This window comes from Bos indicus, chromosome 11 (genome assembly GCF_029378745.1).
Source record: "Bos indicus isolate NIAB-ARS_2022 breed Sahiwal x Tharparkar chromosome 11, NIAB-ARS_B.indTharparkar_mat_pri_1.0, whole genome shotgun sequence".
Taxonomy (NCBI): domain Eukaryota; kingdom Metazoa; phylum Chordata; class Mammalia; order Artiodactyla; family Bovidae; genus Bos; species Bos indicus.
Window position 1 is genome coordinate 72,798,938 of NC_091770.1, and position 27,826 is coordinate 72,826,763.

Genomic DNA, 27,826 nt, shown 5'->3' on the forward strand with positions numbered 1-27,826 from the left:
GTTGGAAGTGGAAATCTCACTTTGAAAGAAAGGACCAGACAATGGTAGGGAACAGTCAGACTTGCACCTTAGAGGTTTGGAGTGTGAAAGGAAAGGTAGGTTTCCTCGGAGTGAGCAAGGAAAGGTAGGTTCGGCCCTGCATCCGATAATGCTAAAGGCCGGGAAGCTTTCAAAGGCAGCATTCTTCGAGGATTAAGTGAGATCAGTGGGGGCACCCACGACGCGTCCGGATTCTTTCATCTCTGCTTCCGGGTGCGCACCCGCAGGCATCCTGGATGCTCGCACGGTGCTGAGGGACAAAGAGCTCACTTCCTTCCCCAGGACACCTCATCCTCTTGTTTCTGCCCAGCGTCTCCAAACACCAGCCCCACATCTTCCCCTCCTCTCCCTGATCCGGACCCCATCCGCTGTTATCCCGGGCAGACGGCATGGAGCCCGCTAGGTACGGACTTCCCACTGAAGGGCAACTGGAGAGCCCCTGCCGCACCCAGACACTGCATGGTCTGAGAGTGCAAGGCCCTGGGGAGACCACCCCACCAAGTGAAAACTTGGCCCAACCTGGTTCCTTCAACTTCAGACTCCGCGGGGGTGGAGTTTCGAGGCGGGAGGAGGGTTTTGTGAAGGGAGTAGAGGAGGGATGCCCCCAGGGACTCAGACCCCCCACTCCCACCCCAGGTTCAGGCAGGGCTGACGCGCGGCGGTCTTACCCGGGCATGAGGCCGGGGGGCACGTAAGCGGCATTGAACTCTGTCAGTAGGGTGCCCGCGCTGCGAGAAGCCATGATGGGGGCGGCGAGCGCGCAGCGAGCCCGGGCGCTCCGGCCCCACGGTCAACAGCACGGGTCACCCGGCAACCGTGCGCCTAGCAACGCCAGGGTGGGGCGTGCGTGTCCGGGGGCCCCGCACCCCTCTCGCTGTCCCCTTCTTGGAATAGCCGGCAGGACGCGCCCACAAGATGTCCCCCTATCTCCACGAGCTCTCTTATGTGACCCCAGCAAATCGTCGCTCCCACCCAAGCCTCCGTTTTCTCATCCTTGAATGGATGCATCTTGCGGCTTCACTGCCGGCCCGGATGCGTCATGCTCCGATGCCAGTCCCGGACGCAGGTGGATATGGCGCACAAAGCCGCAGCCGCAGCGCTGCTCAGCCCAGCGCCCAGTGGCCATGGGGACCCCAAGAGCCGTCGCATCCCAAGGTTGCCGGCTGCGCCTCAGTTCCATGGGGCCTCCAGAGGGGGCTTCAGGCGTGTGTTCTGCTTGACGTTTGCCGAGGACTCTCTGTAATTTAATGTGTGTGTGTGTATGTGTGTGTGTGTGTACACGTGTGCGCGCACACACACACACACACAGACGTGCGTCAGAATGAGGGACATTTTTCTCCTTAATCTCTTCTTTCTCCCTGGGAACTTCCATCTCCTCTCTTCCCTCTCAAACTACCCCACAAGCCTGGTTTATAGGGGCAAAGCCAATCGTGAAAAGGCCTAGAGTGCGATTCATATTTGCCCCGTCTCTGCAGTTCAGTCCCTCCTGTGAATCCAGGGTTGGGCCTTGCCCCAGAGAGCAAAGCTTCAGAAGGCTGGGGTGAGATTTCTCTGTTATAGTATCCGCCCCCACCACCCCCTGACTTTGGTGCCCCCACATCTGGATTTCTCCAGTGACGCTCACACAGCCCTGGGCCACATGTAGGGCAAGGCGGGGGGCCTTAGGTCTTTAATTGGGGGTGGTGGTGCTGAGTGTGATGACAGACAGCCTTGAAGGCGCCAGGCTCTTTGCATCTCACCCCCAATCTGCTCCCCAGCTCCCCCTGCAGCAGGCTGGGAGTCAACAGTCTGTGGTTCTGCAGTTTAGCCTCGTCCAGCACAATCTCACTTCATCTGTCAGATGAGAGGTGTTACCTTCATAGTTCGACTCTGTCCATGGCAGCTGATGAAAACGTCAGCTTCCAGAATCCTCAGAAGGCCCTCTGGGACCAATGACAATGGAACTGGGGGCCCCAGGCTTCCAAGAGGTCCAAGAGCAGGAAACCTGGGGCCCAGGGAGAAAAAGGAGCTGAAAGGAATGAATGGTTGCAAAGGAGGTGGAAGAGTCTCCACCCATCCTCCAAAATGAAACCACATATGTTGATTTCTAAATTCTCCATGCAGAACGTAGGCTATGATAAGAGCAACATTCGTGAAAGTTGTAAAAGAACAGCAATTAATTCAAGGTGTCACACTCCAGGAAGGTGGTCCTAATGACCCCCACCCCCAGACAAGGTCCAGTGCCCAGTCCCCACCTCGATTCACAGCTTCTGAGCTGATTCTGCCCGTGGACCCTTTGCCCTGGGTTCTGTGTGTCTATGTTCTCTTCTTTTGCTTGAGGGCCAGTACCATATCATATGCACGTCTGAAACCCCACACCTGGCACTAGGAGTTCAGAACATGTTCACTGAACAACTTTATACTAGAAAGTGAAAGCGCAAGTCACTCAGTCATGTCCAACTCTTTGCCACCCCATGGACTCTACAGTCCCTGGAATTCTCCAGGCCAGAATACTGGAGTGGGTAGCCTTTCCCTTCTCCAGGGGATCTTCCCAACCCAGGGATTGAACCCAGGTTTCCCACATTGCAGGTGGATTCTTTACCAGCTGAACCACAAGGGAAGCCCAGGAATACTGGAGTGGGTAGCCTATCCCTTCTCCAGCAGATCTTCCCAACCCAGGAATCGAACTGGAGTCTCCTGCATTGCAGGCAGATTCTTTATCAACTGAGCTATCAGGGAACTAACAGTCAGCCCAATGGGTAATAGTCAGGAGAGTAGAAATTAAAAAGTGGGCTCTGGCTTAGGTATCAGAAGGGTCAGTGGCTCAGCTGACAGGTACTCTGTTCTGACCAGGTGGAATTGCTACAGCTTTATAGATATGGAAACTGGAATTCAACAAGGCTCCAGGCCTTGCTTAGGGCAAGTTCAAGGACTTTTTCCTAAAGATGCACAGATCTATAGGAGGCCTCATGAAACTCAGCCCCTTCTTGAGAACCTCCAGAGGGCCTAGGGAGAGGATGGACCTTTTTCCCCTGTAATGCACCTACAAACCTTACAAAGATCACCTGTTAGCCTTAGGGCTGGAACATGCTAGTGAATTTACTTTTTTAAAAAAAGAGACATTCAACATCTATTTAATTAGACATTCACTTTTATTGCATAAATACAATATTCTAAAATATTTTTAACTCAATATGACTGGATAAAAGTGAGAAAGGAGAAGAATTTGAGGAATGGAAGAGAGAGAAGGAATTAGAACACAAAGAAATAGAAAAAATAAGATAGAACAGGAGGGAAACACCTAGAAGGAAGGAAGCTCTTGCGACATCCTACAGGTCACTTGGACTGTAGAATTCGAAGGGAGTAACCTCTTGTCACATGCTGTAAGAATTTAATATTTCTTTGTTTTTAACCTTTTGACTGTTCAGTTAGGTCACCACGATCACTGTTTTATCCTGTCAACAGTCACTGAATAGCCTACCATCCTCAGGAGACTGTGCAAGCCTCTAAGGCTGCACAGGGGCAGCGGTCCAGGGTCTCCTAGCTCGGGGGTCGGGGGAGGTAAGTGGAGCAGCCCAACGAAGCAGTGGATGAGAGGGGGTAGGGGCATCACAGACAAGGACCGACCCAGCTCAGGTGCCGTGCAGCTGCAGAGACACTTCCAGCTGAGTCTAGCCGAGAAGCTAAGGGTGCAGCAGGGCATTCCATGCACAGCAAATCTAAGAGCAAGGGTGCAGCTGGCCCTGCAAAGGCTCCAGGCTCAGGGATTCCAGCCTCCAGTGTCCCTGTCCCCCTGAGCCCCTCCTGGGTGTGCTGCTAGAAGAAAGGAGGGCCAGTTCTCCTTTGGTCCTTAGAAATTCTGCTGCAGACACCCCTTCCCCCACCCCTGGGAGCTGACAGTTCTTCCCCAGCACATCTTGCCACCCTTGGCTGTAGGACAGCGTGGGGTTAGTGCCTGGGACCTAAAGCATTGCCTTTAGTAAAACATAAGCCTCGGAGGCCTTCACAGTCAGGCATCTCCAATCACGCTGAGCCTGGCTCCTGGGCTCCCCAAAAGTACCACTTCCACCCTCCCAGATTCCAAGGGGTCAGGACTGGCCTCTTGGGGTCATAACCTCCATGAAAGCAGAAGGAGGAAAGCATTCGCCTTTCCTCTTAGGGTTTCCCTGATGGCTCAGATGGTAATGCAGGAGACCTGGATTCGATCCCTGGGTCGGGACGATCCCCTGGAGAAGGAAATGGCAACTCACTCAGTATTCTTGCCTGGAGAATTCCATGACAGAGGTGTCTGGTGGCATACAGACCATGGGGTCACAAAGAGTGAGACATGACTGAATGACTAACACTTTTCTGAGGGTCCAGCCAGCAGGCACAGCCTGGATGCTGCCTGGTAGATGCTGGTTTTCCAGAGGCAGGGCCGTTGGCTGGGATTTCTACCTAGCACAGTGTGACCACCCCACCCCCCAAACAACCAGGCCTGCCCCATCCAGGCCCCCTAAGCCTGGTGGGCAGCAGCAGCCTTGCTGGCCAACTTGACTGGTGGAGGGACAGCGAGGATCACCCTGAAACTGTGCAACAGCCTAGCTTCCGGTGCACAAAGGTCATCAGGTTCCCTCTCCTCCACGGGAGGGGGTGCCGCCCCACCCCAGCCTACCCCCTCATGCCCACTCCCTTCTGCCCACTCCTGGTGGCAGGAGAGCTGGCCTGGCAGGCCCTGTGGAGGGGTGGGCTGGCAGCCCCGCTCCAGGAGCTGTGAGAAGACACCTGAAGCTGAGCAGAGCTTTATCTGGGAGCAGGCAGCTGCTGAATAATGAATTCAGACTGTCTGCACTGCTAGGCTGCACTCAGGCGCACAGGAGACACACACACACACACACACACACAGATACACACACGCTGGGCTGACAACTTGGAGGGGCGGGAGCTGGCAGGGCTATGAGTCTCTGTGAGTCGCTGGAGGGAGCCGCTGGGCCTGGTTGCCTTGGTCTCTGTGGGCAGCATCGGAGGGAGAGGAGGCGGCAGAGAGGAGGGAGGCGTGAGTGTGCTGAGTGCTCCATCCACAGAGCTCGCTCCTTCCCCAGCTGCTCCCTCCTGGCGGTGCCGGGGCTCCCCGCACCAGCATGGCCCTGCTCGTCCACCTCAAGACAGTCTCCGAGCTGCGGGGCAAGGGTGACCGGATCGCCAAAGTGACTTTCCGAGGTAGGGAAGCCCCCATCTTATGGGGACCCCCAGCTCTGGGCAGATGGGATACAGCAGAGAGGGAAGGAGGGATTGGAAAACTTCTAGCACGCTTGGGGCAACAAAGCTTCTCACGGGCAGCCATCTGCCCCTTGCCAGGCTAGCCATTATGATTTCTCGAAAATCATGGTCCCCCTGTTTCAGTATCTGCGTGTATGTCTCTCCCTGCACTGGCCAATGTGCCAGCCAGAGGATTTTAGAGTCCTTGGCCTACAGGAGGTCCTGGGGAGGCAAAAGCAAGAACCCCATCCCCCAGGCTCAGGGACCCTGGGCCCCCTCCTCCTCTCTCTCTCCCTCCTGCAGGCTGGTTTCCTTGGCCACAGAGTGGAGGTGGGGTCCCAGCCTGGAAGACCCAGGCTCCTAGAAACCAGCATGATGGAGATACTGTTGGCTTCTTCTAGGTCTGTCTGTGGTCAGGGATCCTTTGAGCCCCACGAGCCTCTCTCACTGTCACTTCTCTTCCTAGCCCCCTAGCATCCAGTCACCATTTACTATGACCTCTGTGCCACAGCTGGGGGCTGGGCATGACCCAGGCCTGGCCCTCGACGAGCCCACATCCAGTGAGACAGGAGGACCAGGGGACAGATAATAGGAGAGGTGCGTGGTACGATGAGGATGGGGACAAAAGTAGCATGCAAGCTACAGAAGCAGCACCCTGACGCAGGCTGGGGGCAAGGTAGTCAGGGAAGGCTTCCAGGAGGAGGTGACACCACAGCTGAAACCCAAGGGAACAGCAGGAAGGAGTAAGGTGAAGAGGTAAGGACACAGCAGACAGAAGTGACAGGATGCCCAAGGTCAGGAGAGGAGCTGGAACATGGGAACAGACCGAGGCTCCGTGAGCCTGAATCCCAGAGTAGGTATGAGCAGAGCAGACGCGGCAAGGCGGCCTTCACTCTGGGGACAGTGGGCAGTCCCTGAAGACCAGGAGTCCCGGTCTTGGCCCTTGGGCCACAGCCCAGCCTCCTGGGCCAGGAGCATCTCTGGCAGCCTTTGACTGAAAGCCAGGTGCTCCTCATTAGACATGGCCCTTCCTACCCTGGAGAGGGGCCTGAGGGTGGGGACAGGGTGGGTGAGCAGAGGAGGAGCTAAACAAAGCCACCAGACTAAAGAGCAGAATGAGCATCAGGGCCCAGGCTGGACACACGTCTGCACCTGTGTCAGGAGGGAGAGGGGAGACCATGGGGCAGCCTTCCCAGGAGGTCTCCAGCAGCCCCTGGGGCATCCATATCACCCCCTTGGTTAGGCCAGCTCTGGGCACCAGGCCCTGGGTTGTCCTGAGGCCTGCTCTCGTAGGGACAGGCAGAGGTAGAGGGGCTGTGGTGTCCCTGCTGACAGGAGGGAGAGGAACAGGGCCTGGCTGCCTGTTGCTCCCCGCACTCCCCCAGACTGCTTTCTCTGCAGCGCCCTAGATCTCCACGTGCCACCTGCCGCTGGTGCTGCCTTTAGAAAAAGCAAGCATGTCCTCTCAAGGGTCCCTGTGTTGGACAGAGCACAGTATTTTGGCCTTTAGCTACAGGTTGCAATATTGCTGCTATGGCAGGATAGTCCAGGCTGCACACACCAGTCCCATTTGCAGGCAGAGAAACCAAGGCGTAGAGAGATCCGTGTATCCTTGGTGGAGGCACCGAGGCATGGTGGGCCCAATCCACAAGTCCTCACCCCCAGCCCTAGTTCTCTGCCCTCAAGGCCTCTTTATCCCTTCTGGTGAGCTGGGGGTGAGCACCTTGTCTGTCTGATGTTCACCTTTTTCTTTGGGCAGTGGGGCCAGTCCTTGCCTCAGAAACTAGCCTATTTGCAACCTGTACCTTCTGGACTGAGTGGAGGGTCCACTTCTGAGCTCTGCCTCTGGAGTGGGCAGTGGTAGGTAGAGCTCCCGAGGAGGGGGGTTAGGGCAGCAGGAACAGACAGAGGGCAGGTTTCCAGAATAAATCCACTGCAACAAACAGAGATGCCCCAGTCATTCACCTGCTGCTGCCAGCAGTTGACTATAAATGCCCCCATAGACCGACACTAACTATAATTCAGAGGAAACTGACTCACTCTAGACTGTTCCACAACACCCCCTGCACACAACCACTGGTGTCCAGGCAAGTGCCCGGCAGGGAGAAATGAGAAGACAGTGAACAGTAAGAGGGAGGTGCTGGCCCTGAGCTCCCCAGATCCCTTGAGTAAAGCTCAAGGCCAAGTGGTATAAGGGAGCACCAGGTGAGTTATGTATGGCCCTGGTACACAAACTGGTTGAAATACAGCTTGACTTTCTGTGCTGTGCCCTCTAGGACACCAAGGAAAGAGCTCTATGGGACTCTGGTAGAGAAATCTCTAGATATAGGGTCAAAAGCCCCCTGGGTCCCACCTGGGTCCTGCTCCAGACTTAACCTCTCTGAACCTCAGTTTCCTCATCAGTAAAATGGGCATGATAATAAAACTCATCTCATCAGGTTGCTGGAGAAGACAATGGCACCCCACTCCAGTACTCTTGCCTGGAAAATCCCATGGATGGAAGAGCCTGGTAGGCTGCTGTCCATGGGGTTGCTAAGAGTCGGACGTGACTGAGTGACTTCAATTTCACTTTTCACTTTCATGCATTGGAGAAGGAAATGGCAACCCACTCCAGTGTTCTTGCCTGGAGAATCCCAGGGACGGGGGAGCCTGGTGGGCTGCCGTCTATGGGATCACACAGAGTCAGATATGCCTGAAGCGACTTAGCAGCAGCAGCAGTGCACAGCTGGCTGTGGACATGGCTCCATGCCTCTGCGGGTCTCCTGAGGGATGTGTGCCTACCTCCTCCACTCTTCACAGCACTCACATGTGGGTGGCAGGATCTTCTCTGCCAAAAGCCCTTGGTGATAAATGCCCCCCTACGCCGACCCAGCCAGACCAAACCAGTGCAGACCTCGGAGAACAGCAGAGCATACTGGATACTGCCCAGGCCTCTTATGCCCTGATGAGGAGGAGATCATTTTATGATGTTGAAACGACCATAAAATTGGCCTCTACTATAAACGGCCCTCAGCAAAAATGCTGCTGGAAGGAAATGTGCTCAAGATCAGACTTGCAAATAATTTCCCTGAACTGCCAAGTCTTGGTTATCTTATCCACCTTTACTGATAACAAAAAAGCTATATCCCTTCCACCTACTCCCATCCCTGGGTCCAATCTTTTTTTTTCATTATTAACTTTTTAGAATGGAAAATCTCAAATAAATACAACAGTAAGGAAAATAGTACAATTGCCCTCAAGTTCTCCCCATGCAGTCTTAACAGCTATCAACTCATGGACAACCTTGTTTCATCTGTACCCCTTCCTACTCCCACCCTCCAAATTATTTGAAAGTAAATCCCAACACCACACTATTTCCTCTGTAAATAGTCAGTATATAGATATAAAAATCAAGGGCTAAAAAACCCCACATATCATTCACAAAAATAACAATAATTCTTTAGTATTATCAAGTATTCAGTCAGTGATCAAGTTTCTAATTGTCTCATTGATGTCATAAACTCTTTCCCAGTTCATTAAAAGCTATATTTTAATGTGTTTTGTAAGTCAAGTGTTTAGTCATTTGTTCACTCCTTTCATTCATCCAGGTAATAATATTCATTGAGAACCAATTATGAGCTAAGTGCTATTCCAGGCAATGGGGTGACGGCAGTCAATGAGACAGACATGATCCTTGCCCTCAAGGGGAAGACAGCCATTGTACAGGTCACTGTGAGTGTGATCAGTGTTCTGGAAAGGGAGTGACAGGTGCCAGGCAGCATGGGGCGAGGGAAGCCCACTCAGACCAGGAGCTCCCGAAGCCTCCCTAAGAGAGTGAGTCAATGACTTGAAGCTGGAAAAGCACACAGGCCCAGGGAGGAGATTTGCTGAGCAGGGGGTGGGCTGATATCTAAACACCCTTGAGCAAGGATAGTATGTTGGCAGAAATAACACTCACAAAAGGCCCCAGTGCAGGCAGAGGGGCTACTGTCAGTACAGACATAATGGTGTGGAACTGTGTCAAGGGCTTGGGGAACACTGCATGCTGGCAGGGCCTGGGCTGGGAGTGGGTGGAGGGGAGGCTGGACTCAAACACAGAGGGTTTCAGCATCACACCCTGGAGTCTGAACTTTGCCTTGTGAGTGGGAGTCACCGAGGCTCTTGGCAGGAGAATGGGGTGGGGAGATCTGATTTGGGGAGGCACACTCTGGAGGTCAGAAGCCGAGGGAGGGGCAGTGGCACAGGCAGAGGGTTGCACCTCAACAGGGGGCTGTGGGTTTGGAGAGAAGGGGTGGCATTGGTTCAGAGAGGGGGCAGCTCTGGGGTTGTCGGTAAGCAAGAAGGCAGGGCCAGTGTGCCTCTGGATTCCATACTGAGTACCTAGGTGGACAGTGAGGCCATCAATGGAGCATGCAAGGAAGAGCAGGTTTGGGGCACACAAAGAGGATGAGCTTGCCTGCAAGTCATTCTAGTGAGCATGTCCCCCGGGAAGTCAGAAATTTAACTCGGTACCCTGTATACCCAGGAAAGGGGTTGGAATCCAGTGGTTGGGAATCCAGATGGTAAGGTCTAGGAGACGGTGAGATATGCTTGGTTCTTACGGGACTGCTGTGGGATCAAATGAGAAAGTTGATATACATGAAAGGCTCTACGAACTAAATTGCTGTGCAACGTAAGGATTATGCTAATTATTCCAGGGCCCCTCATGCTACAACCTTCTATATAGAGAGAAAGAGAGTAGACTGTGACCCTGGGGACCCCATGGACCCAAGGATTGGTGGGACAGGAGTTGTCCTTTGGACTCCTGCCCATTGTTGACACCCCAAATTCTGCCAGACATGAAGATGATGGGGTGAAAACACCTGGAGCCATCACCATCCTGGTGGGCTCCTACAGTGCAGGTACCTCACCAGGTTCCCTGGGGCCAGCACAATGCACAGAACAGACCCCAAACAGGAGAGACAGGGAAGCAGTACAACTTATAGGTGCAGCAGGAGAAGCCAAGCAGTTAGCAGCAGGGGATACTGAGGCCCCGAGCCAAGCAGCACCAGTCAGTGATCTGTTTCCTCCATTGACAGTTCCAGAAAGGGCTCCTGAGACAGAGAATACCACGTGATCATTTCTACCTTTAGCCTCTTACCTCTTTGCTGCCTGGACTGATCTACCCCCAAGAGGTTGGCTCAACAGTCATTGCTTCTATTTTATTTTATATTTCTAAGCAAACAGGCTCATCAACTTAACTGGAGGTCAGTTTTCACTCAATGGCTTTTTTAAAAAGCCAAGGTTTAACAAAAAGTCAGGACTGCAGTTTTAACAGTTTTACCCCATTTAAGGATATAAAAAGAGTCACCTTTCCATTATGCTTCATTATCTTCCCAGTGCCTGACACAGGGAAGGTACTCTGCACAGCTTGTGGGTCACTGAGACCTCAGCCTCTTCCATCTGTAACAGAAAGGGAGAACCTAAGAGGCACCAGTTGCTGAGTGTGTAGCTGGTTCTGTCCTAGGCGCAAGGGGAAACACCACACTCTCTCTACCTTAGTGCCTGGGTCTGAAAAAAATGGGAATCAGAGCCATCAGTCACACAGAAGAATCAGTGTGAGGCAGCACCTGCAAGGAAGTACAGGTACATCCCTCTGAGCCAGAGGGATGGGGTTTACAATCCCTGCCCTGCCCCTGCCTCTCAGGTGGATCCCTGACCTAAGCCTGAGTTACCACTGAGTCCCTGGGTGTTAATAGGGTGAGGGAAGGGGAAATAAATAAGTGGAGGTAAGAAACTATATTTGAGTAAGATTTGCGGAAAACAAAGGGTAAGAGGTAGATGAGGCCTCCATCTAACTGAGAAATGGGGCAAAGGAAGGGACAACCTTCCCTGCGGGAACCCCAGGGACTCTACAGAACCCAAACCTGGCTCTCTGAGTTGCTGGTGATCTTTGGAGAGCACACACTATTTAAGGAACTGAAGGAATAGCTACTTTCCTGGAAATTTTTTTTCAATAGAATTTCTTCATTCTACTGCACCATCGGTTGTCATTATAAAGTTTAATAGAATGTGTTCCTCATAGGTGAAGAAGTGTTATTACAGGAGAGAATCAGAAACGACTGAACAATAAAGTCCTTAGAGACATGGAAGTTTTGACAGCATCAACAAGCACCTTGACCTAACTGACATTTCTAGAACCTTTCACTCCCAAGCTGAAAAAATACACATTCTTCTCATAGGTACACCGAGTACTTATCAAAACAGGCCATATACTAGGTAATTAAAGTCACAATATATTTAAAAAGACCAACATCTTACAGAGTAGATTTTCTGACCCCACTGGCATTCAATTAGAAATAAAATACATAAGAGATCTTTAAAAGTTCCAAATATTCAGAAATTAAATAATACCCTTCTAAATAACCTGTGGCCAAAGAGAAAACAAAAGCAAAGTTATGACATCTCTAACTGGAGGTTAATGAAAATACAACGCATCAACATTTATAGCTTTAAATACTTACAGTAGAAAAGAAAAATACATACAATCAATGATTTAGGTTCCTGACTTAAGAAACTACTAAAAGAAAAGCAAATTAAACCCAAGAATAAAAACATTATGCTAAGTGTAGTAAGCCAGGCTCAAAAGACCATATATCATAGGATTCCATTTGTATGAAAAGGTCAGAATAGAAAAAATATATAAAGAAAGAAAATGGATTAGTTGTTGCCAGGGGCTGGAAAGAGGATGAAGGGAAGTGATTGTTAATGAATATGGGGTTTCTTTTGGGGTGATGAAAATATTCGAGAATTAGTGATGAAGGTTGCACAACCTTGTAAGTATACAAAACTCACTGATTTGTACACTTTCAGTGAGTGAACTCTATGGTTTGTGAATTATGTTTCAATAAATAAAAATGCAATCTAAATGATTAAACCCACGGATAATAAAAAGAAGAAATAGAAGACAAACAACACAGAAAAATAACAGAGTTTTTTTTAAAAAAAATAATAAAATAGGACGGAGGAGCCTGGTAGGCTGCAGTCCATGGGGTCGCGAAGAGTCAGACACGACTGAGTGACTTCATTTTTCACTTTCATGCATTGGAGAAGGAAATGGCAACCCACTCCAGTGTTCTTGCCTGGAGAATCCCAGGGACGGGGGAGCCTGGTGGGCTGCCGTCTCTGGGGTCGCACAGAGTCGGACGCGACTGAAGCGACTTAGCAGCAGCAGCATAGCAAGATTGAGCAAGAAAAAAAAACAAGAAAACACAAACTACCAATATTAAAAAGGAAAGAGGGGATATAATTACATTAAAAGGAAAATGAGGGAATATTATGAATAATGTTATCTCAATAAATTTCTACAACTCAGATGAAAGAGACAAACCCCTTGGAAAATAACTGACCAACATTGACACAAAAAAGTCCAGTACCTATTAAAGACATCAACTTTGTATAACAAGGATAATAATGATGTTGATGGTGGTGGTGTAAACTGCTCTTCCATAAAGAAGACTTCAGGTCTGGATAGCTTCACTGGTAAATTCTAAAAAATACTTAAAGAAAAAATAATGCTAATCTTACACAAACTCTCAGAAAATAGAGAAGAACAAACACTTTGTAACTCATTTTTGATACCAAAATCTGATAAAGATTTTGTACGAATAGAAAATTAGAGCCCAATATCCTTCATGAACAAAGATGTAAAAATACTTAACAAAATATTAGTGAGTTGAGTAGCACTATACAAAAGAGATAGCACATCGTGACAAGTGAGCTTTATCCCAGGAATGCAAGGTTGGTTTAGCATTGTAAAAATAATGACTGGCTAGAACTGTAGTACCAATGTTGAATAAAAGTGGACAACCTTGCCTTGCTTATGATATGGATATAGAAACAGCCAATAAACACAGTGAAATGTGATCGTCATCAGTCACTGGAAAAATTAAACTCAAAAACCAAAATCAATTACAACTTGACATGCACTAAAATGTAAAAGTCTGACAATAACCAAATGTTGGTGAGGATACAGAACAATTACATTTTTTTACATTGTGGATGGGATTATAAAATAGTATAATCACTATTATAAAATAGTATAATCTGTTTGGCAATTTCTTCCAAAGTTAAACATAAACATATGCTATAACCCAGTGATTCTGCTATTAGATATTTCCCCAAGAGAAATAAAATGATAGTTGCACAAAAATACTTTGGCAAGAATGTTCACAGCATCTTTACTCACAACATTTCATGACATTGAAAGCATTCCCGAAAGTATGAACAAGAAAATGGATAAACAAATTATAATCTATTCATACTACAGAAATTGCTCAACAATAAAATTGAATGAATTAAGATATATGCAACCACAAAACTGCATTTTGGGTGAATCACAAAAGTATTACATTGACTGCAAGAAGTCAGACACACAAAAGTACATTTTGTATGATACCATTTATAAAAGTTTAAAATCAAAAGTTAGAAATCAGAGCAGTGGTTTACCTATGAGGGGTAGAGATTGATGGAGTGGGGGTAGGGGGGCAGCGCAGGGAAGGAATGTCTTGAGAATTGGAAATGTTCTTGATCAATGTGTCTTGATTATATGGTGAGTGCAAAAGTATATGCATTTATCAAAACTTATTGAGTTGTGCACTTAAGATCTGTGAATGCAATACTGTAAAGCAATTATCCTTCAATTAAAAATAAATAATTTTTTAAAAGAATCTGTGAACGTAAATTTTACCTTGTTTAAAAAAAGAGCTAATCATACCTAAAATACCTAGACTTTGAAAAATATTACGTAAGATGAGGTGTAAAATTGCTCCTGATTACATACTACTAAAAATAAGCTACAAAATGTGATTCATAATAGAGGAAACCATTTTTATATTTAAGACACAACTTAAATGTCAAAGGAAAAAGCAGGACTCTTTAGCAGAAATAGCCATCTTTTAATTGGGTAATGAGCTATGTACTACGCGTGTAAGCACTATCATGTTCTCCATTTCATGGATGAGGAAACTTAGACAAAGACGGGTTAACTTATTCAGGGCATACGGCCAGCAAGTGTTAGAGCCGGGCTTTGAACTCAGGGAGCCTGGCCCACGAGCCTACCATCCCATGGCCCCTTGTGCTTGTAAGGGACTTGATGCTTTACTCAGACTTTCACACAAACAATCTTGCTGACCCTCACAGTGGTTCCAGGATGTAGGGTTGTCCAGGTTAATTGCCCCCAGTTTAGAGATAATGGGCTTCCCAGGTGGCACAGTGGTAAAGAATCCACCTGCCAGTTCAGGAGGCACAAGAGAGGTGGGTTCAATCCCTGGGTCAGGAAGATCCCCTAGAGGAGGAAATGGCAACCTGTTCCAGTATTCTTGCCTGGGAAGTCCTATGGACAGAGGAACGCAGCCGTCTACAGTCCATGGGGTCACAAAGAGTCAGGCACATTAGAGATGATGATTCTGAGACCCCAGGGGTGAAGTAGCCAGCTCCAGGCCAGCTCCAGCATGAGCCTCAGTACATGGCCCGGAACCTGGGCCAGACTTGGCTCTTTTTCTGCACACAGGGCCCTGCCTCCCCACAGTCATAGAAGTAGCTAGCCTTTGAAAAGGAACAGGCTGACTGGAACTGGGGGGAATGAAAATAGCAGTGCCACCCCTCCTGAGTTGCTGTGGGGGAACAGGGGGAGAGAAGATTCTGGGGCCATCATAGCAACGTGATGGGGAATGGGGCCAGGCCACCCTCCATACAGTCCATACCAGGCAGAGCAGACGGTGATCAGATCAGATCAGATCAGATCAGTCGCTCAGTCGTGTCCGACTCTTTGCGACCCCATGAATCGCAGCACGCCGGGCCTCCCTGTCCATCACCAACTCCCAGAGTTCACTCAGGCTCATGTCCATCGAGTCAGTGATGCCATCCAGCCATCTCATCCTCTGTCGTCCCCTTCTCCTCCTGCCCCCAATCCCTCCCAGAATCAGAGTCTTTTCCAATGAGTCAACTCTTCTCATGAGGTGGCCAAAGTACTGGAGTTTCAGCTTTAGCATCATTCCTTCCAAAGAAATCCCAGGGCTGATCTCCTTCAGAATGGACTGGTTGGCTCTCCTTGCAGTCCAAGGGACTCTCAAGAGTCTTCTCCAACACCACAGTTCAAAAGCATCAATTCTTCGGCGCTCAGCCTTCTTCACAGTCCAACTCTCACATCCATACATGACCACCGGAAAAACCATAGCCTTGACTAGATGGACCTTTGTTGGCAAAGTAATGTCTCTGCTTTTGAACATGCTATCTAGGTTGGTCATAACTTTCCTTCCAAGGAGTAAGCGTCTTTTAATTTCATGGCTGCAGTCACCATCTGTAGTGATTTTGGAGCCCAGAAAAATAAAGTCTGACACTGTTTCCACTATTTCCCCATCTATTTCCCATGAAGTGATGGGACCGGATGCCATGATCTTCGTTTTCTGAATGTTGAGCTTTAAGCCAACTTTTTCACTCTCCACTTTCACTTTCATCAAGAAGCTTTTGAGTTCCTCTTCATTTTCTACCATAAGGGTCGTGTCATCTGCATCTCTGAGGTTATTGATATTTCTCTCGGCAATCTTGATTCCAGCTTGTGTTTCTTCCAGTCCAGCGTTTCTCATGATGTACTCTGCATATAAGTTAAATAAACAGGGTGACAATATACAGCCTTGACATCCTCCTTTTCCTATTTGGAACCAGTCTGTTGTTCCATGTCCAGTTCTAACTGTTGCTTCCTGACCTGCATACAAATTTCTCAAGAGGCAGATCAGGTGGTCTGGTATTCCCATCTCTTGAAGAATTTTCCACAGTTTATTGTGATCCACACAGTCAAAGGCTTTGGCATAGTCAATAAAGCAGAAATAGATGTTTTTCTGGAACTCTCTTGCTTTTTCTATGATCCAGCGGATGTTGGCAATTTGATCTCTGGTTCCTCTGCCTTTTCTAAAACCAGCTTGAACATCAGGAAGTTCACGGTTCACATATTGCTGAAGCCTGGCTTGGAGAATTTTGAGCATGGTCTGGCTAATTTGAAACAATGCAAAGAAATGGGAGTGGCAGGTCTCAGTCACAAGCAGAGTGCTTTGCCCTTCTTCTCAGCTCTCACAGGGAAAAGAATAATGTCAGGTGCTGACACGGCCCAGAGGGCTAGGTCCTGGGCAAAACTGCCATGTCCCTGAAGCTTGTCCTCAGGACATTCTCTTTCCCCTTAATGGTCCACTGCCCCCAACCTCAGGCCCTCTCAGGATCCCAGGACACCCCCCTTCACTCCAGGTCTTCCTTTGGGGGGCTGCTCCCTGAGGGGAGAGCCTTTTCATTCTTCCCTTCACCATCACTATCTCTTGTCCTGCATCCCGCTCCTTCCGGCTCCATTGTCTGCTTCAACCATTCAAACCTTTGCTCACTCTGTTCTCTGCCTGAGTCCATTCTCTCTCCCTTTCCCTCAATCTCTCTGAATTTCTACATTCCATCTGACCTTCCAGTGTTAACTGCCCATACTTCTACCCATACTTCTCCCCTTACTTCTGCCCCTTGACCTGCTAAGTTGAAGTCATTTTTCTTTCTCCTGTGTTCTCAATTTATTTTCACCTTTTTGCATGCCAGCAACCAAATTTTGCCTTATATAGTAGCCTTTTACATGCCCAACCTATCCTCACCTTTAGATAGTAATAAGGTTCTTCAGATCACATCCTGATTCTAATTATCTTTGTGAAACACCTGGCCCACCCTCCTCCATGGCCAAATGACTGTGCTTTCAGCAGAAATAGAAGACCCTTTTGCATGCGAGAATGAGTGAACATACACCAGCTCACAGCCCAGTCGCTACATGCCTGCCTATTCTCAAGGTCTGCTCTAGCAAGGTAAACTGGAAGAGAGGGCTGTTTGGTACAGATGGGATGTTTCGCACCCTTAAGTCACATTGCATGAAAGCTAGTGCTCCATCCCGCATGACGAGACAAGAATCTCATTTAGGATAGTAGTGGCAGCATGGATATTTCCAAATGTCAAATGATATACAACTTACTTGGATTAAGCTTTGGACTCCTGGTCCGCTCTATTTGGATATATCTGATGTCATGACACTCATTACAGTGTGATCACAGAGTCTGCTATTCAAACTTCATTTATTGACTCAAGGAGGATTTTATTTCAAACCAAAGAGCTCAGCTCTATCCCATAAGCCTCCAAAGGAATGAAGGATGCTGTTCAATTTTCCCCATCTAATCTCCTGCTCATTCTATCCACAAAAGCCTCTCACCTGTAGGGAACAGCCATATCCTTTCTCTCAAGCCTTATTCTTGATCTCGGTGGCAACAATGGTGATTGCATATTGGGATTTTCAATGGTTTTGTCTGAAAGTCGTTTAAAATGGAGCTGAAATGTCAATAAGACTGGTATTGAATAGATGTGAAGTGGAAATGAACTTGAAATGAGTGAGTAATCCCCACTGATAACTTGGAAAGTGGCTCTGCTCTAGTGAATAGAAAAGGACCACCAGCATGATCGCTGCCCCTGTACAAATCCTCCTAAAAAGTGAGTTTCCAAAACTGCTTAATGACATTCTCTTTTCTTAATAAGTTGTCCTTTACACTGTTCTGTACCATTGATTTGATTTTTTTTCCAGAAACTTTTTTTTTTTTAATATCTAGAGGCAAAATTTAGCTCATCCTGTTTGACAATATTCAACCACATTTAAATCCCCGGAGCCTAAGGCAATGAGGTTTTACTGCTTTTCGAAACAGAGTCCTGATGTTTAAATTGTGCAGTGGCTGATTTCATGGTATTTTATGTCTTTTCCAATGAGGCTGTAGGAAATAGACAAGCAGTGGAAGGTTTGAACCCTGGTGGCTTCAGGCATGTTTGAACCCTGATAGCATCTTGCACTGTCCCTCCCACCCGCCCTCACCTCTGGCTGGGTTGCTCAGTTTCACTCCAGGAATCCCTTGAACACAGCCATATCCAGGCTTCATTACCATCTTCCAGGATGAAAAGGCCTTTGATTATTCCAAGCAGCAGGTCCTTGGGGGAGCCCCAATGCACAGATATGCTCACCTGATTCTCAATTTGTGTTGCGTATTGCCTGCGGGAAAAATTAAAAGAGGCTCAGGTACCATCCTTCATGCTTCCCTCTCCTCTCCCGGCTGCCTTGGGGTTTGTCGTTGAGATTTTTCTTTTCAGTTTTTTGTTTTGCTTTGTTTTTGTCCTGGGTTAGTGCTAAAAAGTCTTTCTCTCCCATCTGTCTACTCCATATCTATTTTTTTGTCTCTAGCTTTTTCTTTATACCTTTGTCCCCATTATGAGATGCCCCACATGCCTCCCCACATGCACCCATCCTCCAAGCGCACACACACACACACGCGCGTGCACACATACATACACACACATAAACACACACACACCCTTCCTCAGACCATCCACCTAGACACAAACACCATGGCTGCCTCCTTGTCAGCTCCATTCTTAACTAAGACTTGCTTCTAAATTCTAAAAACCAGGCAAGCCCTGGAGATCTCTGTACCAAGCCTCATTACACAGATGAGGCCACCAAGGCCAGAGGAGAGAAGTGGGTCCCAGGGGACTGGGGCCCCCTCACTATGGAGGATCAGAGGGCACTCACTCCAGCGCCTCCCTGGCTGGGTGCTGATCCTGCCAGGTCTCCAGGTATTTCCAGGGAAAGGAACATGGCGTGCTCCCCCACCACCAAGTCTCACTTGAGTCCCCAGCCTGCCCACCAGAGACAACCCACACTAACCTTCAGAATGGGGCAGATTTCAACCTGGAAGTAGCGCTTCAGTGGAATGGTCCACTGGTTTAGGTTTGTTGTTGTTCATTTGCTCAGTTGTGTCCAGCTCTTTGCGACCCCATGAACTGCAGCACACCAGGCCTCCCTGCCCATCACCAACTCCCGGAGTTGACTCAAACTCATGTCCATTGAGTTGGTGATGCCATCCAACCACCTCATCTTCTGTCGTCTCCTTCTCCTCCTGCCTTCAATCTTTCCCAGCATCAGGGTCTTTTCCAGTGATTCAGCTTTTCACATCAGGTAGGCAAAGGATTGGAGCTTCAGCTTCAGCATCAGTCCTTCCAATGAATATTCAGGGTTGATTTCCTTTAGGACGGACTGGTTTGATCACTTTGCAGTCCAAGGGACTCTCAAGAGTCTTCTCCAGCACCACAGTTCAAAAGCACTGATTCTTCGGCACTCAGCCTTTTTGATGGACCAACTCTCACATCTGTACATGACTGCTGGAAAACTGTGCCACCTGGGCAGCCCTGGTTTAGGTTGGCGGGGACTTGAAAGCATTCTTTAAGTTATAAAAGTGAAGCACAATCACTGAAAATGTCAAACTCAAGTGGTAACAGTAAAAAAAAAAAATCAAAGCATGATGCTTTCAATATCTTCTCACTTCCCCTGCCCACTGATGACCACTTTTAATGGTTTGAGATCTTTGTCCATTCACAAATAAAAGAACAGTGTTTGGGGATTTTTAAATAAGCAATTTGCTGTCCAGGAAGGGCTGACTATAATTTCCTCTTTTCCCCACCAGGGCAGTCCTTCTACTCCCGGGTCCTGGAGAGCTGTGAGGATGTGGCTGACTTCGATGAGGTAGGAAGCCCTTGGGGCAGGACAAGTCCCTGCCCAGAGGGGAACCAGCATCTCCCTGCTTCCTGGGTATGCACTGGGCCACACAATGGGGGCGGGGGAGCTTAGGTGGAGGAGCTCCTTGCTTCCTGGGAGGAGGCAATGATGGGAGTTGTGGAGGCATCTTCCTCTCTCCTCCACCCAGATCCCTCTCAGGGACCTCTGTACAGGAGAGCCCCATGTGGAGTGACTGGCTCAGACAAAGGCCAATGGGCCCATTCAACAGGCCTAGAGCAGCTTCCCTTCCCATGTTCCCTGGGCATAGGAAGCCCTTGCTAATTGACCTGGCTTCCCACAAGTACAGTCTCACCCAGACCTCACCCCTTCCTCTCCAAGAGTCAGTGGACTGTTTCTCCCACTGTGTCTTTCCAGGAAGTTTTTTTTATTCTTTGGAACCTGGGTTGGGAAGATCCTTTGGAGAAGGGATAGGCTACCCACTCCAGTATTCTTGAGCTTCCCTGGTGGCTCAGACAGTAAAGAATCCACCTATAATGCGGGAGACCTGGGTTTGATCCCTGGGGTGGGAAGATCCCCTGGAGGAGGGCATGGCAACCCACTCCAGTATTCTTGCCTGGAGAATCCCTATGGACAGAGGAGCCTGGTGGGCTACAGTCCATGGGGTCGTGAAGAGTCAGACATGACTGAGTGACTAAGCACAGCACACAGTTATTTCCCTCTTTTTATTCCATATTTCATATATTCTTGTCTTCTCTCTGTTTTTCTTGGTCAGAAAGAAAGAAAATCTTTTGCTAAAGATTTGTTTATCTCATTAATCTTTATAAGGAACCAGCTTTTGGCTTCATTAATCTTCCCTGTTGTTGTTCTCCATTTCATTGATTTCTGCCCTTTTCTTAATTATTTCCCTTATGTCTATTTATTTTATTCTACTCTGTGGCTCTTTTCCTAACTTCTTGAGTGTTAAGCCTTTATTTTTAACTTTCCTTGTTCCTTAATAAATGTATTTAAATCTTGGTCTATGTACAGTTTTAACTGTATTCTATAAACATTTACATATAATATCTTCACTATTACTCAGTTTTAAATATTTCTTACATTCCCTTATGATTTTCTTTTTAAATCCAAGAGTTATACAATAATATGTTGTTAGTTTACAAATATATTTATGAAATTATAGCTCCTTATTTTATTCACTTCTAATTTTATTGCATTATGATCAAAGAACAGAGTCTGTATGATATAGATCCTTTGGAATTTACTGAGACTTTTATTATGGCCTTAATTTGTGGTCATAAATGCTCCTTTTGTTTAAAAGGAATTTGTTCAGTGTGGGGTTCTATCTGTAACTCAGTATAAACTTGACTGTATATTATATAAAGTCAAGCTTATTATTAATATTATTCAAATTTTCAGAGGTCCTGGTTGTTTTTCTCTGCTTGATCTGTCAATTTCAATAATGATGTAATAAAATCTACTGCTACAATTATTGATTTATGTATTTCTCCCTGCAGTTCTATCAGTTGTTGCTTGATGTGTTTTGAAACTTAACCAGTTGCCTGTTACATTCATTATGGCTGTATCATCTTGCTTACTTTTCCTTCTACCAGTATTTAATGGCTTTCTATGTCTTTTATGTTGTTTTTGCATTAATTTCCATTTTATCAGATATTCAAGTTGTTATCTCAGCCATTTTGTTTCATTTGCCTGGTATATCTTTTTCAATCATTTTAATTTCTTAGTATGTATTATTTCATGCTCTTATTTTCAATCATACTATGTTTTTAATGGAGAAGGCAATGGCACTCCACTCCAGTACTCTTGCCTGGAAAATCCCATGGACAAAGGAGCCTGGTAGGCTGTAGTTCATGGGGTCGCGAAGAGTTGGATATGACTGAGCGACTTGACTTTCACTTTTCACTTTCCTGCATTGGAGAAGGAAATGGCAACCCACTCCAGTGTTCTTGCCTGGAGAATCCCAGGGACGGGGGAGCCTGGTGGGCTGCCGTCTATGGGATCGAACAGAGTCAGACATGACTGAAGTGACTTAGCAGTTAGCATGTTTTTAAAGTCAAATGTGTCTTCTTAAGGCATATATTATTAGATCTTATTTTTTCCCTCCAATATGAGAATCTCTATGATTTAATTGATTAGTTTAACCCATTTACCTCTGAAATTGCTATTACTATAAGGCTTATTTCTACCACCATCTTATTTTATATTTTCCATTAACTATACTTTCTGTTTCTTGTTTTCCCCTACTTTCTAGCTTTCAGTTGGGTAAACGGAATTTTTCTTGTTAATTGAAAAGCTATGCATTCTATTTTTGTTTTCAAGGTAGTCACCCTTCCATACTCATATTTATGTAATCCTACTGAGTGCTCAAACAAATAAGTAATTGTAATTTTTCTTAATGTGACAAGTATCTTAATACTCCCTCATGCTTCTTTGATTTTCCCACTTCAGCCCACATCCTCATGCTGATATTGTCTAGGTTAGAATTTTAATTCTAGTTTCTTAGGATTGTGTGTTCTCTTTTTCCTTTATTTGTCCTAGCCGTCTTTGTTCTTTTGGAAGACAATAGTCTTCACCACGATACTTGATCACCTTTACTTCTCATATCTCTTGAAGTATCTCTTGGAATTGTTTTTCTTCTTATTTGAGTACCTCCTCCAAAAGCATTTTTAATTTGAACCTTTATGTAGCAAACTTTCTAAAGCTGTATAAATCTGAGAACATATTTCTTATTTTTTCAAATTGGAATGAGAATTTCACTAGATATGAAATTCTAAGCTTGAAGTTCTTTCCTTCACAACTTCAAAAATATCATTCCCTATTACTGGTGGGAAATCCAATGGTCACTGATTCTTGTCTGTTGGTGGGTGATCTTTTATTTCTCTCTGGAAAATAAAATACAATACATTTATCTTTGAAGTTCTTACGTTTTATTATAATGTGTCCAGTTGTGGGTTTCCTGATATTTCCTGTTGTGCACTATTTTGTGAGCTCTTTCAAATCTAGGGCCTTTCAGCTTTCACTTACCATGGAAAATTCCATCTCCATTATTTTTTCCAAATATTCAGTTTTTATAGTGTCCTTGCCTCTTCAGTTCCTATGATCAGATGTCAGTACTACCTCTAGCTCCATTTCTTAGCTTTTCTGTTTTGCTGTTGTTCGGTCATCCTTTCCTGTTGTCTTCTGAGGGAGTTCTTCAGATGGATCTTCCCGGTTACTAACGCTCTTTTTTCTCATGACTCCTTAAACTTGTTTCATATTGCTGATACCTGTTTTTATGGATCATTCATTCTAATGATTCTGCTCCAGCTGTACAGTTCAGCGTGTTGTCTTTCTTTTATAGACGAGGTACTCGCCCCATCTCTTTACTTTGCTCTGCTTGAGCTCCCTTGGTATCAGCTACCCTGGCTGGTAATGAGTACTGAGCAGCCATCAGAGGCTGCTGTGTCAGTCTCTAGGGGCTGAAGGGCAGGCGAGAGCACCGGGGGGCCCAGTCACCACAGAAAGAGTCAGGGTCTCATCTCTAAGACTTAAAGGAGAGACATGGTTGACAGAAGGCAGGCAAGACTTTTTAACAAACTAGCTCTGGGGGTTCAATGAAAAGAGGTATGAGGCAGCTGGTCTATCAACAGCTATTTGTATTAAACCTCATCCTAGTAGGGTTTATGTCACAATTTTATCAGTCAAGGAGCTATCAGCCATTGCCCCAGAGTAATGCCAGGGAGCGATAAGAACAGAACTTGGGAAGACTTCCTCCAACCTGCTCTCCCATAGCTGCTTCCCCTCCCTCTCCCTTCCCCCCAACTCATGTGTCAGCTCCACAGCCTTTGATCTCCCTGGGCTTCCCCCATCTGCCTGTCTGTCTGTCACTTCCTAGAATCCATATTTCCCTCTTGCCTCTCCAGTTCCTACAGGGTTGACTTTGGGGTGAGAAGCAGCCATCCTAAGTCACCATCTAGGCTCAAAGCAGAAGCTCCACTTGACTCCAGAAGAACTTACCCCATCTTTCCTGGTCTTGCCGCTCACTTCTGGCTCTGTTTGGACTGGGCAAGGCCTTGTGGCAGCCTGTTCCCTTTGAGATTAGCGTTTAGCTAAGCAAACTCCAGGTGTGCTAGGAGAGCTGTTGTCTCAGCCTCACTCTGGGCCCATCCCACATGGCAAGCTGTGTCCGCAGTCCCAGAGCTGTCGGCACAGGGAGCACGGACTCAACCTCCCCACCAGGCTCAGGCCACCAAGGACCATCACAGCCCCCAAGCTGTACCCTCCCCAGTGAGAGCTCTGCCCTTGCCTTCTCTGCCTCCTGGCTGCGTGACTTTCAGCCTCACTTTCTAAGCCTCAGTGACCATATTTGTCAAACGGAGCTGATAATGAGTATGAAGTCTCTCTGTAAAGCCATGATCAAAATGAGGCATTATTCCCTGGTGGCTCAGATGGTAAAGAATCTGCTTGTAGTGTGGGAGACCCAGGTTCAATCCCTGAGTCAGGAAGATCTGGAGAAGGGAATAGCAACCCACTCTAGTATTCTTGCCTGGAAAATCCCATGGACAGAGGAGCCTGGCGGGCTACCGTCCAGGGGGGTCACAAAGAGTCAGACACAACTGAGCAACTAACACGCACACACACAAGCCTGGTGTCTCGGCCTCAGACGAGCCCCACCGTACAACCCCCTGTTCCTTCCCCTCACCTCCTCCTCAGGCAGAGCCCCAAGGTGCAGGGCCTGGTTGGGTTAGGATGCAGGCAGCCTGGCTCCATCTCTCAGCTCTGCTTCCCTAGGCCTCTGCCCCCCCACCCCCATCAGCTGGGCAGAGCCTGTGACTCCCTCCTCACCAAATCTCCCAAGGGACATGTCCACCCGGGCCTCTAGCCTGTGAGCAACCTGATGCCCCGTCTAAGGACACTGTCACTCTTTTCCATTAACTGTACCCTAGGACACCTGAGCCCTGGGTATACATGACATTCCAAGTTAATCACCATGTCCTTCCTCCTCCTAGTGCTACCCAGCACGGGGCAGGGGCGGGGGAGTCAGTCCTGCTGCCCTGAGCCCAGGACCACGTTCTGAGCACCTGGTGTGTGTGGGTCCAAAGAGATGCCCCCAAAAGAGTGAAGCAGATGCAAGAGCACACACAGATCCCTGCAGAAACCTGGGCACTGGGAGCCTCCAGGCCAGTGTAGAGACACCAGGAAGGGGTGGAAGCCAGGGAGTTATGAGTGAAAGCATGTGCCTGGATCAGATAGCAGCCTCAAGGTGGGGAGAAGTGGTTCTCACCTGGGGAAATTTACACCCACCATGGGTCAATAGGGAAGTTGCCAGTTATCACAGTGGGGGACGCACTGGCACTTGGTGGAATGGGGCATGGATGCTAAGTGACCTGCAGGGCCCAGGCCCCCCCACACTAGAGGGACTTGCCCATCACTTCCCTGGTGGGCAGCCCCGTGGGAAGATCACAGCAGCAGTTTCCCACAGCAGCACCGCACTGCGTCCTTAGCAAAGCCTCATCCATCCAGTCTCCACAGCAACCCACAGGTGAGGAAACTCGGGCTCAGAGAATATGTCTCCTTCCCAAGGTGACAGCTGTAAGTGGCAAAGACAGGGCTCTAAATCCTGGCTTAGATGAGATTCTAAGCCCCCTCTGAAGGCAGAGTAGAAAGCTGCTTGGCCAGCCCCCCATCGCCCCTGCAAGGCCTTACTGGCATCTCTCTACAGCCCTGTCTCCGTTTCTCCTTCTAAGAAACAGTTCGCAGCCTGGCTACCACTGGTCAGCAGAGCACACACAGAGCAGGGGAGGCTACCCTCCCACCTCCTGCCAGGCAGAGCCCAGAGATCTCTCCAAATAGCCTGGACTACACCCACACTTGGACCTGTCTCCCCATCCTGGAGTAGACAAGTCCTAGACTCTCCTGGCTGATTCCTGAAAGAACTGGCCTGTCAGTGGTTCCAGAAAAAGCTTGAGAAAGGAAACCTCAGCTGCCCCTTGCAAAACCTCCAAAGGCCTCTTGGCTTCCCAGGAACTCCTTTTTCTCACTCTGATTGTGCCCAGGGCCTTTGGGAACCAGCTCAGTGAGGTATAAACACATTGGCCTGAGAGTCATGAGCCCTGGACTTGATTAACACTGAGATCTTGGGCTGGCCACTCAACCTCTCCAAGCCTCAGATTCCCCTTCAGAAAAATAGGAACAGACTCCTTGCTCTCTCTGCCTTACAGAAATGTGGCATGGCTGAAAATGAAACAAAAGATGTGAAAACAGATGTCCCTCCCTCCTCTACTCAGAAAAGGATGAGAGGGCCCGCAGCAGGCGGGGCTGACGAGCCTGAGTTGGGGGACTGGGGGCTGACAGAAAGACAATGCCCTGTTCAACAATGGTGGAAATAGAGCCTGGACTCGGTGTCTTCTTTCCCAAAGGCTGGAACCTGAGATCCTACATTTAACCTACAACCATGGAGAAGCTAGAGAGAGAGGGATTATTCTCTGGTGGACCAGATACACCTGTCTTGTCCATTACTGGCCTGGCACAGGGCTCAGGGAAATGTTGCTGAGTCAAAGAATGAACAAAAGAATGAACCCAACCTGAGACTTGGGTTTAACTTTCCAAGTTAAAGAGAGAGAGACAGCCTTTGTGCCAGGCCAGCAGCCAGTGGAGGCCCCTGGGAGGAGGGTGGGAGGGGAAGGGGCATGGCCACCCCTAGCCTATTTCTAGCCATCTTGTTTTGGCCTTAACCATGCTCTCTGAGGGCCAGACTCCCTAAGAGAGGCCAGAATAACAATAGTACTTGTAGGAATAGGAGCCCCTGTGATGTACTGAGCCAGGCCGAGAGCTCATGTGAGCCTTATATCTCACTGCAATGCACTGAGTGGGCATTTCCCTAGGCAATGAGTAGCACATGAGGATTCAAACTGAAGTCTAATTCCAGAGCCAATGGCCACTTACAAAGTGGACAAGGCTCAGCCCTGCCCTCAAAGGGCTCAGTCCAGTGGGGAGATGGACCTAGAACAAAAGAGATACAGTATGAGGCTTCTGAGCCCAGAGAAGGAGAGGTCATCAGCCTGGGGGGCGTGGAGGGTCAGATCTCATTTTCCTATTTTGCCTGTACCTGGAAGACATGGGCTGTGAGCAACATGGGTCAGGAACACACCTGTCTGTTCCATTACTGGCCTGGCACAGGGCTCAGGGAAATGTTGCTGAGTCAAAGAATGAACAAAAGAATGAACCCAACTTGAGACTTGGGTCTTTAACTTCCCAAGTTAGAGGTCTCTTTCCATTGCACCCTACAGCTTTGCAACGCATCCTAATATCCTCCCCCTAAAACTAGAGGACTGTCCCTTTAAGGACATTACCTTGCTGATTTAAGACGGTTTCAAACTTACTTGATGAAGCCCAGGATAACCCAGATCATTCTCCAGCCCACATCAGGGAAACCTTTCCGTGGAGTCCTAGATCGCTGGGGCTGATAGGATGCAGAACTCCGCCGCCCTGGCCGTCACCTGCCAGGTCACGGCCAAACCTAGAGCAGGTGAACTGGGTCACAGTTCCACACTCCAGACAGAGGTCCTCTTTCCTCGTGCGTGCATGCGTGCTAAGTCACTTCAGTCGTGTCCAACTCTTTGTGATCCTGTGGACTGCAGCCCACCAGGCTCCTCGGTCCATGGAATTTTCCAGACAAGAATACTGGAGTGGGTTGCCTTCCTCTGGGGGATTTCCCGACCCAGGGATCAAACCTATGTCTCTTTTGTCTCCTGCATTGTCAGGCAGGCTCTTCACCACCAGTGCTCTTTCCTCTTCCCCACCCATCCCTAATGCTTGCCACCTTACTTCTGTCAAGGTTCCCATCACAGGCTGCAATTTCAGGTCTGTGTCTCTCTTCAGAACTACTCAGGAGCTCCCAAGAGACACCCCTGCTTCCCCACACAGAGCCCAGCACAGAGGAGGTGTTTAGCAAACATAGAAGGTACTCAGCAAACATTGCCCCTACGTGGG

At 48.1% G+C, this 27,826-nt stretch overlaps 2 protein-coding genes across 4 annotated transcripts in view; one reads left to right on the forward strand and one right to left on the reverse strand.

The window, feature by feature from the left end:
• CIMIP2C (ciliary microtubule inner protein 2C) overlaps positions 1 to 1,034 on the reverse strand; it is a 36,524-nt gene extending 35,490 nt beyond the window's left edge. The window contains exon 1 of one of the 2 annotated variants that reach the window (XM_070798991.1): positions 708 to 1,034. In XM_070798991.1, coding sequence (XP_070655092.1) covers positions 708 to 781 — 74 coding nt within the window. In that variant the 5' untranslated portion in view covers positions 782 to 1,034. The remainder of the gene's footprint in view (positions 1 to 707) is intronic. The other variant, XM_070798990.1, reaches the window with a different exon arrangement.
• A 4,006-nt stretch (positions 1,035 to 5,040) lies between these two features.
• OTOF (otoferlin) overlaps positions 5,041 to 27,826 on the forward strand; it is an 88,007-nt gene continuing 65,221 nt past the window's right edge. For both annotated transcript variants that reach the window (XM_019970578.2, XM_019970581.2), the window contains exons 1-2: positions 5,041 to 5,217; positions 19,788 to 19,846. In XM_019970578.2, coding sequence (XP_019826137.2) covers positions 5,139 to 5,217; positions 19,788 to 19,846 — 138 coding nt within the window. In that variant the 5' untranslated portion in view covers positions 5,041 to 5,138. The remainder of the gene's footprint in view (positions 5,218 to 19,787; positions 19,847 to 27,826) is intronic.